At 40.5% G+C, this 17,025-nt stretch overlaps 1 protein-coding gene and 1 long non-coding RNA gene across 4 annotated transcripts in view; both read left to right on the plus strand.

The window, feature by feature from the left end:
• Positions 1–729: 729 nt before the first annotated feature.
• Positions 730–17,025, plus strand: part of ror2 (receptor tyrosine kinase-like orphan receptor 2) — a 249,366-nt gene continuing 233,070 nt past the window's right edge. For 2 of the 3 annotated variants that reach the window (XM_055632858.1, XM_055632860.1), the window contains exon 1: positions 730–1,187. In XM_055632858.1, coding sequence (XP_055488833.1) covers positions 1,094–1,187 — 94 coding nt within the window. In that variant the 5' untranslated portion in view covers positions 730–1,093. The remainder of the gene's footprint in view (positions 1,188–17,025) is intronic. The other variant, XM_055632861.1, reaches the window with a different exon arrangement.
• On the plus strand, positions 1,606–6,869 carry LOC129695685 (uncharacterized). The gene is made up of 2 exons (XR_008723210.1): positions 1,606–2,782; positions 6,085–6,869. It is a non-coding gene; the product is annotated as an uncharacterized LOC129695685 (long non-coding RNA).

Raw genomic sequence — 17,025 nt, forward strand, 5'->3', positions numbered from 1 at the left:
ATAATCGAACCAGAACTGTGATATAGTAAAGGACCGATAGAGACGTAACTTCATTAGCCTGAAGAACTGTCTCGACTCGATACGTAATCTATCCCTTTCCTCCAGTGATGCTGCCTGACCCGCAGAGTTACTCCAGCACTTTGGAGTCTGAAGAAGGGTTTCGGCCCGAAACGTTGCTTATTTGCTTCGCTCCATAGATGCTGTTGCACCCGCTGAGTTTCTCCAGCATTTTTGTGTACCTTCGATTTTCCAGCATCTGCAGTTCCTTCTTAAACAACGAGTTACTCCAGCACTTTGTGTCCGTTTGTGTATTAACCAGCATCTTTGTTTCACGTTTTTTTTTCCCATTTGTATCTGCCCAGAAATAAAGCTAAGAGCCCAAGTTTTCAAAGTAATGGCTCGAGAAAGTTTAAAAAGTGCTCCAATGTTAAAATAAATGCATTATGTTTGGTCAGTGTTTGCAATTAAGGCGGAGAACAGGGCGACTGATCCGCATCACAAATAAGCGAGGCGGTTTACTGTTTTGAAGAGCCCACCCTCTATTTTATTTGTTCCTCTCTCTCTGCATCTTCCTTACTTGTTGCTGTGCATTGTCGGAGAATCCCTTTCCCCGGCCCTGTGGAGAGGCATTTTCCCACCTGCAGGACGCGCTGTTAACTTTAGTTGAGGGGGCGGCGAGTCTCGTCTGCCTGGCCTGGCGGGCGCGCGCTCCGGGGTCTCGCCGAGCGCGGATCCCGAGCCCGAGCCCCGCGCTCGCGCACAGCCCGAGGTCGCGCGCACACGTACACAGACAGCGCTTGAGTGTGAAGGGGAGACTGTTGCAGGACTGCAAACCTTGCGCTCTCTCGGCTGCAGGAGATGTTGCAAAAACCTAGTCGAATTCGATCAGCTCGGGGACAACTTTGAGCTTTTGATGCTCGATTGGGAGGGAGTGTGCAGGAGAGGCGAGCGGCTCTGTAGCCCGGTGCAGATTGGGGTCGCCCGTTCTCGTGGTCTCGTCTCCCTGAGAGGGGGCACCGCTCGGGCTCTGTGGATGAACACGACCAGGTCGCTTATTTTATAGTTGCTCTGGTCTGCGCGTAACTAACGAGTGATGTACAAAACCAGCATAAAGTGGATGCTTCCTGGGAAACACTTGGTGCTGCTTCTGTTAATGTGCTGCCCACTTTTCGGAGAGATTTCCACAGGTAAGAATTTTAAAGGAGAATTTAATTCGAGGAAACAAAAGTAGGTTGTTCAATCTGAAATTGCAAGCCGTATATTCCAACTAATCGAACAGAGCTTTGAGATGCTCACTCCACGGTAAAGTTTAAGCCTCTTTATAATTACTTTTAAAAAAAAGGAAGTGCTCTTCAGGCTGACTTTGTAAAATGTTTGCGGCGAGAAAGTATGTGTTTTTCTTTCCCTCGTCTTCGTTTATGTGTTCCCAGCAAACAATGCTGGGATAAGGTAAAGTCGAATAAACTCTTCTCATTTCCTGTCTGCTTTGCCGAATGCACGTTTGGAATCGGGGAAACATTGCGCTTCACGTTAACAAGTAACACGATTGTTTTTAGAGGTCGCTAAACTCAGTGATTAACATTTGACCTCAGTGTTTGTGAGTTATAGTTTCTCCAGATTTCCGTTCGGTATATGTAAGTCTTCCATTGCAACAGGCTGCTGATGCATATTTTGTTTCTTTTTAAAAATGGGGTTACAATTTTCTTTAGTACCCAAGGGATAAAGTGATTGCATTCATTCGAGGCTAATTTTGGCCAAGCGGTTTCCTGTATTTTATTTAACTATGCAGCCGCTGAAATGCAATTAATTGCTTTGGAGTCGGGGGTTAAGAAAAGTGTGTGTTGAGATGAACTTTTCCTTGATGTTTAGGAGCATCGTTGTTGTGTGCCACGATATGGGGGTCTGATTTATGTGACGAGCTGGCCAACAACCTTTCCTCATCGGAAGAATTTGAGTTTAGTCTGTATTGGAGGCATAGGATTGCAAGAAGCTAATTTAATTGGATGCATGTGTTTTTGTTGCCTGAAAGCTACAAAAGTTCAATTATGCAGCAGTATTTCTACCCGGTACTCGCTGTAAGAGAGAGGCATGATGTTGCAGATTAGGTTGCGCGTGTTAATCAGTTGCATATTGAGAGCGATGTCTTCCTGGCGAATTCTTTGTCGGTCCCTCTAATCCATTTTCTTCTCAATGGGAGGTGACAGAAGCTTACGTTTCCTGTTGTTCAAAGGCAAATTTGCTGGGTTCTGCCATTTGGTACCACTGATGGGGGTAGGGAATCAAACGCTGCGAAGATAATGTAGTTTCGATGGAGTTTATTTTCAATTGGCTTTTTACAGCCCGCTTTTGAAGACACGGCGATAATGCGTGATACGACTGGCTGTGTGTGTCCTGTTGCTAGGAAGAAACGCAGTCTGAAAAGAGATCAGATACTGATTTTTTTTTTTGTAAGCTCAAGTGCTTCTTCTGAACCACCTATAAGAAAGTAGAATGTAGATATGTTTTGTTTATCCAAAAATAAAACTCCAGCACTTTGTGCTATCGACAAGAATGGATGGAAATACCCACATCCCGCGCCAGGGATGTGCCAATAACTCTTTGTTTTTGTTACAATGTTGGAACGCTTAACAGTTCAAACAACATGGATGGAGATCTGAAGAAGGGTTTCGGCCCGAAACGTTGCCTTTTTCCTTCGCTCCATAGATGCTGCTGCACCCGCTGAGTTTCTCCGGCATTTTTGTGTACCATGGATGGAGATATACGTGATACAGAATTAATGGATGTCAGTTTGTGGATGCTTATTTTGCTTTTCTGCTTCATTGTGTCATGAATGAATGGGTCATGCAATCAATGCCTTTGATTCTAATGACAGTGTTTTCTTAAAAATCAGCTGGTTCTTTTTGTGAAATTGATATGATGCAATACAGTTTCAATACAGTTTCATGAGATTAATTCTATCATGCCTCAAGCTCAATCCTTGTACTTACACGAGTGTCCTATGTCATCCTAAAGTTGATTGCATTCATTCTTGTGATGAAGTTAAGCTCTGGTTAATATTTTAAGTCTTAAACAGGAATAATTTTACATGTTTCTGTTTATGTTTTTTTAAATCGTGACACTTTTCTCTTTTCTTTAAGCATCAGAAAATATTGTAATCAACATGTTCTTGCACACCCCTCCTCCCACCACTGCTTCAGGCCAGCATGGTGGTAACTCTCTGATAATGGATGTATAGGAAATAACTTTCACCTTCATCCATTTTCACCTCTGTACCTGGATGCTAATTTGGTGGGGCAAGGTGCACCCATGGCTGTGTATGCTCAACTATTCATTCTTTCTGCTGAACTTCACAGTAGGGAAGTCATCTCATGGGCAGATCACTGCCCAGGTAAGGAAGTTGAAAATTGCCTCCCATTGAATGAAGTCAAGCCGCTCCTTTAGTGTAAAGTTTCAACTTTTCCAACATATCCTTGGAAACCAAGCTTCTAGTGGGTTCAGCTAATTAGTCATTGGGGCGACACAGGAGCACAGCGATAGAATTGCTGCCATCCAGCGCCAGAGGCCCGGGTGCGATCCTAATTATGGGTATTGTTTGTACGTTCTCCCTGTGACTGCGTGGGTTTTCACCGGGTGCTCTGGCTTGCCCCCCACACTCGAAAATCGTACAGGTTTGTAGGTTAATTAGCTTTGGTAAAATTGTAATTTGTCCCTAGTGTGTCGAATAGTGTTAGTGTATGAGGTGATCGCTGGTCGGTGCGGACCTGTTGGGTTGAAGGGCCTGATTTCGTGCGGTATCTCTAAAGTCCGGAATCGCTACAATCAAAGTCCTTGCAACCGTTCTCATATTTGTTGTGCAAATGATCAAAGATAATCGAGCTTTAGCCCCTTAATGGAAGTAAACCGAGATGACAAGGAAGAGGGGTATGAATCATATATAATTCTATTGACAGTGTAAAGGAAACTATTAACCATATAACAATTACAGCACGGAAACAGGCCATCTCGACCCTTCTAGTCCGTGCTGAACACATAATCTCCCCTAGTCCCATATACCTGCGCTCAGACCATAACCCTCCATTCCCTTCCCATCCATATAACTATCCAATTTATTTTTAAATGATAAAAACGAACCTGCCTCCACCACCTTCACTGGAAGCTCATTCCACACAGCTACCACTCTGAGTAAAGAAGTTCCCCCTCATGTTACCCCTAAACTTCAGTCCCTTAATTCTCATGTCATGTCCCCTTGTTTGAATCTTCCCTACTCTCAGTGGGAAAAGCTTTTCCACGTCAACTCTGTCTATCCCTCTCATCATTTTAAAAACCTCTATCAAGTCCCCCCTTAACCTTCTGCGCTCCAAAGAATAAAGCCCTAACTTGTTCAACCTTTCACTGTAACTTAGTTGTTGAAACCCAGCCAACATTTTAGTAAATCTCCTCTGTGCTCTCTCTATTTTGTTGACATCCTTCCTATAATTAGGCGACCAAAATTGTACACCATACTCCAGAATTGGCCTCACCAATGCCTTGTACAATTTTAACATTACATCCCAACTTCTATACTCAATGCTCTGATTTATAAAGGCCAGCACACCAAAACCTTTCTTTACCACCCTATCTACATGAGATTCCACTTTCAGGGAACTGTGCACAGTTATTCCCAGATCCCTCTGTTCACCTACATTCTTCAATTCCCTACCATTTACCATGTACGTCCTATTTTGATTTGTCCTGCCAAGATGTAGCACCTCACACTTATCAGCATTAAACTCCATCTGCCATCTTTCAGCCCACTCTATTAGTGCCACTGCATGTTGTTTCTACCTTCAGCATTGATAAATAATGAAAATTAAACAGACCTTTCAATACTTCCTCAGACTTGCAGAATAGAAACCAGGTGCTCAGCAAAAAAAGTTTACATTTTCTGGATTGTGCCAAATATTCTATTCTGCTGCAAAAAGATATGCCAGTCATATTTTGAACCACATCTACAACGTCACATGCTTCGAGGTTTACGGTTGTCTTGATGTGCAGATATATGGCTGCACCTTGATGCTTTCTGATGCAATAACAGTAGGTCAGTTAATATAATTAAGACCTTGCAGAATAGTGGAATCTGAAAAAGGTGATTAGTTGGTTCTCAACCAGAGGTCTGGTTCCTATTTTTTAACCCAGTAAATATGTAGTGTGTAGGAAAGAACTGCAGATGGTGGTTTACACTGAAGGTAGATACAAATTGCTGCAGTAAATCAGCGGGCCAGGCAGCATCTTTGGAGAAAAGAAATAGATGATGTTTCGGGTTGAGACTCTTCATCAGCCAATATAGGTATATGACAGGCAATATGGAGTAGATGGTAAGTATTTGTTTAGCTCAGCTGTTGCTCGTGAGGTGGACACTTACCTCATTGTCAGCACATTCAATGGTAATACAGGTTTGTAAGTCGAGATGTAACCTAAAAATAAAGGAAAGTATGTTGGATTCTGTGCAAAGATTGTTTGCTAGACTATGTTTTACTTTTTACTGTAAATGTATAATTTCTCACAAGATAGGACAACCCAGCACATGAAAGCTATGAGCTCCTGGGACAGCAATTATTTCTAGTTTTATTATTAGTTTCCTGTATGTCTAACATGTTTATACTGGGTAAGATTGCATTGACAATGATGAGATAAAGATGGAATAAAGGAGATGATAGTTGTTTTGATTTAATTGCATCGTGCACAGAAACCCATCTTCTCAGCAGTTGAAAATGGGAATTAAATGTGTGCTTGGCTGTTCATGAATGTTGAAATCTACCTACTTGAAGACATACATAATGTTACTCAACAATTTAAAGCCTGAGTATATAAGTTAGCTTTGCATAATTTAAATATGGATAATATAAAGATAAGATTCTCAAAAAGAACAATTTTGTGTCAGATGTTTTAATTAAAGTTTAATTAAAACAATACATGTCCAGTGGTCATGTATAGTTTCAAGTCGTAAGATTTAATGTAATTTCTTTTAAATCCAGATTCAGTTAAATGAAAACATCATTTTCAAATAAACTCCAGTGATGACATTTTTGTCCTTTTTTTTTGTAGGGCCATGAAGAATTACTTGGCTACAAAGAGTTTTATTAATTTAATGGATCCCATCTGGCTGTATTTAAATCTTTCAGTTGTGCTAAAAGGAATGTCTGAAATGAAATATAGGTGGTTTTAAAACATCAAAATGGTTTTAAATGGTGCTTTCATTGAAGACAAGTATGCTATGTAAAACTGTTAACTTTGATAAAAAGTAGTAGTTAATGACCGATCTGTTTCTTTATCTATTTCTGTCTTGTACAAGTTATCAAATCTTCTAGAAAGGATATTGTGCTCTAGATGAATTAAAATTGGGACACTGTAAAAGTAATACATTTCCTCTGGCAATAAAACTGTAATATATTGTCATTGACATGTGGCTATTATGCTCAAATTGCCCTTTTCAGGTTCAGCATGTGATATCTAAATTCTGAATGTTGATGTTCAAGGCATTTTACTAAAATACTCTTGGTCTTTTCAACAAGAGATCAAAATGCATGCAAGCTGTAAAGTAATGTTGATTTGCATTGTATCAAGCATAAAAGCTTAGTGAGTTAAACATTTTTAAATAATTGCAGACTTTGAGTGAATAAGCTAGGTTATTTTTAGGTTAGATGTTTGTTAGGTGGCCTAGACATGTGACACTTTTCAAAAGTTCAAATCCTTTAAGCTTGTAACCACTTACCTATTCATAGAAAAATGCCTTGTGCATAGTTTTTGAAATCGTCTTATTATTTAATTGTATTGACTTGTTGGATTGGAAAACTGATAACTTTATACTGAATAAAGTGGGATTATATGCTGTAATTGCGGTTCATTAGAAAATTTGTTCATTGATATCCATTTTCCACTCCAACTTATGAAATGTTAGGCAGCATGTGTTGAGGGTTATATTATACCAAACATACAAGATTGAAGCAGCCACTCTGCTGTGCAGAACTGATTGAAGTGGTTACTTTAACCAAAACACCCTATTAAGGCACAGATATTACTGTGTAATAGAAGGATTACTGTTTGCATAATATGATACACCACCTACATGGGTATGTTTGTTTGGCATATCTATGCAATCAGGCGCTTACAACTGTACTGAGCAGAAGCTGATGACATGTGTAGTGATTGTAAAATGGATCCTTAGTTGCCTGCCTTTCAGCTCCAAGCAGCAATAAGTGTATTTAAAAAAATGGTCTGCAGACGACAAATTGTTATTAGGGGGGGTGGGGGCGGGGGCAGAGGCCTGAACTACTGATCTGGTGACATCAATTGGATTCCCACCATTGCAGCTGAAGAATTTAAAGTAATTAAAACGGGGATTAAAAAAATTGTAGGTTGGTTAATGATGACCATGGTATGCAGTGTTTTAACTTGAGAAATGGGATGTGTTCCTGGAGCGATTAGTTAAGTGAAGTTTGCAAAGCAAAAGTGCTGGTTGACATCTATGATGTGTATTTCAGTGCAAAACAGTGCATTCCTATGTTTGAGAATGAAACGCTATGGGTTCTAATAAAAAATATTTTTATGTTAACACCCCCAAAGAGTCAATGGCATTATAATGAAAATTCAAAATTGAACATTTGTAAAAAGAAGAATTAGGGATTGCAATTAAAGCCCAACTATTTCCTAATCTCTAGCGTGGATGGAAACCTGCTGTTATTGTGCAGCCTGGCATGTATCTGATTCCAGACCCACAATAATGTGGTTGATTCTTAATAAGCCAGTTCGGTATTCTGACTGCGCATGCACAGGTCCCAGAAGTCGCTCGGGCTAAACACTCGCGGCAGCCGTGCTGCTGCACGGGACCGGCAGAGTCGAGCTGGGTCCGGGGTCCGGCGCCTCCCCTCCTCGCAGGCTGCGGGCCTGGGCCGACACTCCCGTCCGCGGACTTCTGGATAGAAGACCCTCCTTCAGACTTCATACACATTAGAGTTTTGCGCCGTGGTTTGAATGGATGGGAACGGGGATTTCCACGGGCGCAAGGAAGGAATAACCTAAAGTTTGCGTTGAGTGAACTGAGTGTTCTTAAAGTCCTCGTCGTACACCGGCGTTTTGTGAAAGTGGTTGGATTTCTGTTTCACCTTAACCAACGTAGGTCAAGTTATCCGGACCGGCAGCGGGGGACCAGGAGCTGATGCGAGGCATCGACGATGCCCTGGAATCCTAGTCGGCCGCTGCCGAGCAGCGGGGTCGAGGAGGCAGCGCCCGACCCGGGGAGTTGAGGTGTCAGTTCTTCCAGCGGCAAGCAGAGAGGCACCAGCTACCGCGGGCCGCTCACCTGTCGGGCGCTGACTCCTCAAACGCCGGTGTACGACAAGGACGGTAAGAACACTCAGTTCACTCAATACAAACTTTAGGTTATTTATTCCTTGCGCTCGCGGTAATCTCCAGCGCGGTCGAGACGAGAGGGTTCTGAAGTTGCATTCTCTCAATTGAGGATATTTTCTAGACTCTCCTAGAAGCAACGAGCCATGGCTTTACCAGTGGTTGTCTGTAACTAAAACCTTTCTTCTCCCATGTCTCACCGTCTCTCCGTCTCCCACATGCATTTACCCCCTTTCTCTCTCGCTGTTACACCCCACTCTCCCCCGCTACCAGGCACCCGTTCGCTTTTTTTTATTCTCGAATGACCTTTGCCAAATTCCGATTACTTGCGTTTTTCGGAATACCGAACTGGCTTATTGGTCCCTGAAATGGTTTGACAAGCAGTTCAGTTCGGGACAGTTTAGGTTGGTCACTAAATTGTCAGTGTTAGCTACATCCAGTGAATAACTTGTCTAAATCTGGATTATTCAAAGTGTTCATGTTAATTTTCTCGGAACATTTAACAAACTCTAAATTATTTTTTTTCTTTTATTGCCAAATATTTAAATGAAAATAATCCTTGAAAATGAAATGTGATACCCGATTTTCTAAACTATAATCATTTGGTGAATAATTTATAATCTCTGAATTAACATGCTATTTGCTATGAAACATGATTTTCAATTGCCATGATGTAGAACTGTGATAAATTATTTGGCTTTTTAGAGCACTTGATTAAACTAAAATCAATATGAAATGGTGCTTGAGGATAAATGTGATGCGTTGGCAAAGCAGTAAAGGTGAAAGAAGCTGATCTTCCACTTTATATATTGTTATGTGATTTGCTAATAAAGAACTGTATATTAAAAATCTTTTTTTTTGAATTGACTACTATTAGTTGATATTATTGCAGCTATTTCGAGAGATGGTGCTGAGTATCTCAGTAATGCATTTTTTTTACATAAAACTTGAATTTTCCATGAATCCAGTCTTATTTAAATGCCTATTATAAAATTGGATTGATGAAGGTGCATGAGAGGGAACATATGTGGTAGTCAAAAATTAATTTCCTTTCAGGGAAAGCGGTCGACAAGATTTCTGTGCTAAGCTTGGGTCAAGGTGCAATGTGACTGGTTTTAAATTGTTACAAGTAGAGGATACCAATGTTAGATTACATATGCATGCGGTATTTCAGTACTGCACACAATTTGAGTATAAATCTTCGATTAGGCAGGTAACTAATTTGCTGCTGCTCTGCAATTTCTGCAATTTGTAATCTGAGATGTCAAAGAACTGAGAATGTATTGAGTGTGTCGTTAGAAGAAGGAGACCTTGAGGACTGATTTATATATTCATCACAATTTCCTTTGTACTGTTTAACTGTTAAGAACAATTGCGAGAAATCTGTTGAAATATTTACTCTTTTGAGTTTGTATATATTTATTGTATATATGCTGAATTAATGAAATGTACGTAAATGAAATGACAGGGATGTTTTTAATAATATGCTGCTGGACTGACCATTATGTGGAAAATAAAGACTTGGTACCTACAAGCAATTATCCAACAGTATAATTGGTTTTGCTTCTATATCGTTTTCTGAACTTTTGATAAATTAAGGAGGGGGAAAACACTTTGCATTACATCACTTCAGAAAGTATTCTTACTTTTCTCAGGCATCTAACTATTCTGTTAGAATTTCATTGGATCAGGGAGATGGAATCAATTTGAATAGGGAATATCATTATCCATTATGACTGAGCTGGATGGTGTTCTGAAGGATCTGAATGGCAAAGCTTTCAGTGGCTGGTGCCTGGACCAATACTTAGGATAATTTACTAAACCAAATCTTCACTAATGTGCCTTAAAAAATGTTTACTGTCCATGAAAGCAATGGTGGAGCCACCAGCACATTTCTTGTGGATATCCCCTCATTGAAGCAGACTGCATGATTAGAAGGATACATTAAGAACAGTGAGAAGTCAGAAATGAAGGAGCTTTGGACTGTATTGCTAGATCACAATTTCACTAACTGTAAAGCTTTTAGACTGATGTGATTCAATGACGAATAGGAAGAAATGTAGTAGAAAAGCACCAGACAACCTAAAAAATGAGGATCCAAACAAGTGAAATTATGGTGTAGGACTATCTGCATGTGGGAAAGCGTGGGAACCACATGCTACGGGTAAATTCAGTGATCCCATGACAGAATGATCATCCTGGGGATCTGTAATCATAAAGTCATGCAGCACGGAATGGGCACTTTAGCCCAATCCTTCCATGCTGACTAAGACGTCCCGTCTAAACTAGCCCCATGTGGTCCATATCACTCCTATTTCCTTTCTATGTACAGGGTACTCTTCCAAGTGTATTTTAAATGTTGTTATTGCACCTGCATCCGCTACCTCCTCTGGCAGCTTATTCTGTATACCACCACCCTCTTGAGTGAAAAGGTTGCCCCTCCGGTTCCTATTCAATCTTTCCCCTCTCATCTCAAAGCTTTGTCATTTGTTTTGTTTTATTTCCCTACCCTAGGTAAAAGACAGAATTTATCCTGTCACATCCAGCCCCAAATAACACGTTACAATTTTGAAACTTACAAGAAAATGGTGGAACAAGGCATGTACCATTCTTTGCAGTGACTGGCAGAGCTGAAGTGTTTGCAACCATCTTCAACCAAAGGTGAACAGTCGATGATCCTCCTTTGTCTCCTCCTGAATTGCTCACCACCAGATAAACAGCTGAAGACAGGTAGTTTACAAAGCTTGACAAAATTCTATTCTAGGGCAGAAACCCCCCAGGACTAAACTGGCTACGTTTTTCCCCAGCACACTATAACACTGGGATCTTCCCATTGTGTCTTGTTCACAAAGCAGGTCACATTTAGTGCCGCCACTTACAACCACATCTCCGTTCAATTCTCAGCAAAATACTAGTGTTCTACTCAAAATCCATTTCATTGACAACCTAAATGGCTCTGTTCCTGCCCCTAGCTATTACAATTATAAATCCCTGTAGTTTTGACGGTAAAAGGCTGCATAATTGAAGACCCATGGTTGCCAGTGTGACATTGTGGCATAAGCATTACTTGGATTTGAATGTAAGTGCTACATGTTTAACCTTGTAATAAACTCCCAGTTTATTTGAAACCCGTTTTCTCAGTCCAATAGTAAACCTGTGTGTTCCTATGGATGTTCAGGGACAAAATGCATTAAAGATTTCGACATGGTGAAACCAAAATGTATAAAAATGTTTTTTATTAAAATCTGACAAAGTGCACTTTAACCATATGTGATTTTTTTTTTCTTTTTTTTTCTATTACAAATCTCAAATTGTGGAGTATTGAGGCAAATAAATAAATGATGGGTCTTTGTCCCAAACATTATGGAGCCTCTGTAGCAACTTAAAGCTGTTGTAATAAATGTACTTCCCAGTTTATTAGTGCAGTGGAGGTTTACCAGGCTGCCTGGATTAGAGGGTTTCAGCTACAGGGAGAGGTCACAGAGACATAGCTTGTATTCTTTGGATTGTTGGAGGTTGAGGGGAGACCTGATAGAAGTATGTAAAATAATGAGGGGCATAGATTTGGTAGACAATTAGAACCATTTTCCCAGGGTGGAAATGTCCAACGTGAGAGCGCATAGCTATAAGGTGAGAGGGGCAAAGTTTGATGGAGATGTGGGGACAAAATACTATAGTGGCATTTAAGATAGGCATATGGAAGTGTAGGGAACGGAGGGATATGGATCGTGTAAAGGCAGATGAGGTCAATTTAACTTGGCATTGTGTTCCTGTGCTGTACTGTTCTCTGGTTGAGGAATGCACTAAGTACGATTCAAGTCCAACGTGGTATAAATTGTACATAGGCAATCATCCTCTGTAATTTTCGGGCATTGTTACAGATTTGAGGTTCCTGTGAAATGTTAACTGTAATTCACATATGACCCGACATGTGATCTGATGCTATTGCTGGCCAAGAGGGTCTGGTCTACCTCTGGCCAAGGGGTACAATCAGAGGCTCTAAGCTCGACTTGGGTATCAGACCCATGGGCCATAACTACCCCTCCTTCCACGCCATTTAATCTCACTTCCCCAACCTTGTTTGACCTCATTTCCGCAGCAGCGTGACATTGTGGGCTGATCATTTTAACAGCATTGCTTCATTCAATGCAGGTAGCAGCAACACGCAGCAGTGACTGAAGTATGTAGGTTAAGTTTCAAGGCATCTTAAAACAGGTAAATCATTCTTTTTGGTTGTATGTTACCACTGTACGTAGCTCCTATTTCATGCATAAAATTTAAGAGAAGTCCATTTTCTAGGCATAATCTTTTCCAAGATCACTGATGCACTGAATTTCTTTAGGAACTTAATTACCCTGGTTTTAACAACTCATTAGAGCAGCGATTCTCAACCTTTTTACCCCTGCGCAACCCTTGAAATAATTTTCATGTCTCAGGGAACCCCTACATAAAAATTACTATATATCTTTATTAATCTCTTTCTTTCTCTTTCATAAACTTAAAGTTCATAAGGCACACATAATATATTTTTCTGCGAATTGGTTTAAGCAAAAAATAATCTACGTTTATTGACAATATAAAACAAATAACTGAAATCAAACTGCTTGTTCAAAACTGAAGCAAATAAAGGCAAACTGAAGGACTAACGGAGGAGAGAGAGAAAACAACACACAAACTTTTGATAAACTAACAAAAACATACATAAATAAACTTTTGATAAACTAACAATAATAAATCTAAACATACTTAAATTTTTTAATTTCATATAACATCCCTAAATGATGGGTAAAAATGACTAAATAATGTGGGTGAATGGGGGACTGTACCTGCACGTCAGGAAGCACAGACAGGACTGATGGAGACAATAGACAATAGGTGCAGGAGTAGGCCATTTGGCCCTTCGAGCCAGCACCGACATTCAATGCGATCATGGCTGATCATCCCCAATCAGTACCCCGTTCCTGCCTTCTCCCCATATCCCCTGACTCCGCTATTTTTAAGATCCCTATCTAGCTCTCTCTTGAAAGCATCCAGAGAACCTGCCTCCAGTGCCCTCTGAGACGGAGATTTCCACAGACTCACCACTCTCAGTGAGAAAAAGTGTTTCCCCGTCTCCGTTCTAAATGGCTAAAAGGAGACCGTGCAGGCGTCTGTACTGTAGTGAATCACTTGATGATACATGAATCCGTCACGTACAGCTCCTGTTCACTGATCACTAAAGGCCGTTTCACACTGGCACCGTATAGACGTCGCTAAATAGACATCGCTAAATATGACATGCGTGTATAATAACAAATACGAATATAAAATTAAACACAAAAATGACTCAAAGGCATTTACATATGATTAGCCTATTTATCACAATTTCTCTCTGAACCCTAGCGACCTCTCATATATAACCCTAGTGTTCCGGGGACCCCGGTTATATATAAATACTGCATTATATGATATATATATATATATACTGCATAAGAGATATTTTATAAAACACTGCAGATTGAGCTTGGATTGCCATCTCCATTTTCTTTCATTTTAGTCACACTGCCCTGTCAAATTGTTAAGCACTCACTGGTGGAGAAAGAGGAATTTTTTTTTTTTTTTTTTTAAATCGTGTCATCATTCTTTATTTGTCTATCTATACTTATTTATGCCATCTCATATATTTACCTTGAAAAGATATATCTATATTATTTATTTATTTATTTCCATCAAAACTGATTTATGGGCATATATCTGCAACTATACTGTTTCTACTAAGTGTGACTAAAAGCACACCTGAATCACCCTGAACATGGAGAGGGCTGTGCAGCCCCCTCCTCTACTCCAAGCTCAATCTGTACAGTGGTACTCACCATAATCAAGTAACTGATACTGATATGCAACAACGATATACAGGGAGGAGGTCCATAGCAATAAACATATATCCAAGAAGACCAAGGAGCTCAAGACTTCAGGAAGTCCAGAGGCGGCACGCACACCCCCATAAAGGTGAACGTGTTTCTATTCAGGTTCCTGGGAGTCAACAATAACAATAGCTATATATATGAACCACTGCAGATTGAGCTTGGATTGCCATCTCCATGTTCATTCATTTTAGTCACACTTTGCCCTGTTAGCATGTTAAGCAGTCACTGCTGGAGAATGGGGATTTTTTTTAAATTTTTTTTTAAATCGTGTTAGCATCATTCTTTATTTCCGGCGGCTTTGAACTAAACAACGTACAAAAACCCCCCCCCCCCCGGAAATTACTTAAGTTTTAGTAAATCGTTTGCTATGTCGCTCTTCAAGGGAGATGCTAAATGCATTTCGTTGTCTCTGTACTGTACACTGACAATGACAATTAAAATTGAATCTGAATCTGAATCTTTAGTAACGAGTGTGGAGGGGGAAAATAAAATGTTATGTTCTAGGTCTATAACCTTTAATCGGAATTAGTAGTTGTAGATAAACAGCTTTTAATTTGGAGAGAAGTTGGGGAAATGAGAACATAAGGAAGGTGAGTAATGACATCGAATGCAAGAGATTAAATTGCCCAAAGCAGTGATAATGCGCCTAAAGCAAGCCAGTGATAGTGCAGCAAAGGTCTGGAGGCAAATGTAGAATGATTATCTGAAATTGCCAAAGGTATTTGGAAGGAATGCTGGAAATTTCCAAAGTTGCAAGTGTAACCCTGAGCAAGTTTTCCTAATTAATTGGAAGTATATGAAAGGAAGCTTTTTCTCGTGGGTTCTGACCATTTTTGAAGAATTAAGATCGCCAATCACAACGGCTCCCAAAGAAATTTCTAGTGCCTCGGATATTAATTTTATGAAATTTAAATGCTCATCCACCGAGTCTGTCCACAGCACTACATTTTAACTTTAGTGGCACTTGAATGTATGTCCAGAATGTTAAAAGAGGCTTGCTGATTAGATGTGCTCTTCTGAAGTTAACAGTTGATGGATGTAGTTGGAACAGAATTGAGGAAAAATTGTATCTCAAAATTGACTTTTTCATGTGGAGACATGACTCTATTACCAAGTCCATTGTCTTCCTGAGAGAGTCGCTTGTTTAGTTTTGTGCCCCATGAGATATCCTCCTGGAATGTACTGCCTTTACTCAAAAATGTGTGTTGTTCCTCCAGATCCCAAGATAGAATTTGTTCTCACCTGAGGGCATTGACAATAGCCTGTTGGTGCCTCAACTAACTCCATAACTATTTAATTTAAAAAAACATGCCTTTGGACAGGAGAAAAATGTGACTATCATCGATTATATTTCTACAGAGACATTGGTTTCTTTTCATTTTCCCTGTTGTTCACATATATCCAAGTACATTGTAATTTTCTCCTTTCTTCCTCCCAAATTAGCTAATATTTTTTAAACTATTGGGATCCATTGGTATTAGAAAGATCTCCCTGTTGCTCACCATTCCCATACAGACCTTTATGTCCTGGACTGCTTCGTTGCCAGAGTAAGGCCACATGCAAACGAGAGGAGCAACACCTCGTATTCCATTTGGGTAGCTTACAAATGAAGGATATGAACATTGAATTCTCCATGTTCAGGGTAATTAACCTGCTAGCAACTACCTCTCTTTTCCCCCTCCTCACCTGGCCTCTCAATTCTCATCACTTCTGTCCTTGATTCACTCTTTATGTCTCTTCTTCTGTGTACAACCATCCACCTGTCAAACCCCATCCTTTCCCAGTATCCATCACTTGCCAGGCTTTGTCCTGCCCCCACCTCTCCCAGTTTTCTCCAATAGCCCCCTCCCCAACCACAATCAGTCTGAAGAAGGGTCAATACCAACAATGTGTAGGAAGGAACTGCACATGCTGGTCTTTAACCGAAGATAAACGCATAGTGTTGGAGTAACTCAACGGGTCATGAAGCATCTCTGGAGAAAAAGGATGAGTGACGTTTTGGGTCAGAACCCTTCTTCAGACTGAAAGTAGAGGTAGGGAGAAACTGGAGGAAGAAAAAAGGCAAAAGAAATCGGAGCCAGCAATAGATGACTGAGGTAAGGTGGAGCCATTAGCCCATGGGGGAAGAGGTGAGAACAAAAGGATACAGGGATATGAACAGTGGAACTAGTAGGATGACGAGGGAGTGGGCAGAGAGAGAATGCAGAGTTTATTTTAATGTAGAGAAATCAATATACCACTGGGATATAAGCTGCCCAAGCGAAATATGAGGTTCCTCCAATTCCACTGATGTGGGCTCCTGTATATCGATGGGGGCAAGTGCAGACTGGGCGATCGTTTCGCTGAACACCTATGCTCAGTCTGCCTTGGCCTACGCAATCTCCTGGTTGCCAAACATTTTATGTCCCCTTCCCATTCCCAAGCTGACCTTTGTGTCCTCGACCTCCTCCACTGTCAGAGTGAGGCCACATGCAAATTGGAGGATCAACACCTCATATTTCACTTGTGCAGCTTACAACCCAGCAGTATGAAGGTTAATTTCCCTAATGGGCCATTACGGATCCACCTTTCCTTGATCGTCTATTACCGGCTCTAATTTGGTCTGGCCTTTTCCTACCGGTACCTTGAGGATTCTAACCAGTATTCCTGTGGTGAATCAAGGAAACCTCCCTGTGTATACATTTCTCCTGTTAATTTTGCAGGTGGAAGTGTTGCACATATCATCATCCTTGTT

Source organism: Leucoraja erinacea, chromosome 3, assembly GCF_028641065.1.
Source record: "Leucoraja erinacea ecotype New England chromosome 3, Leri_hhj_1, whole genome shotgun sequence".
Classification (NCBI taxonomy): domain Eukaryota; kingdom Metazoa; phylum Chordata; class Chondrichthyes; order Rajiformes; family Rajidae; genus Leucoraja; species Leucoraja erinaceus.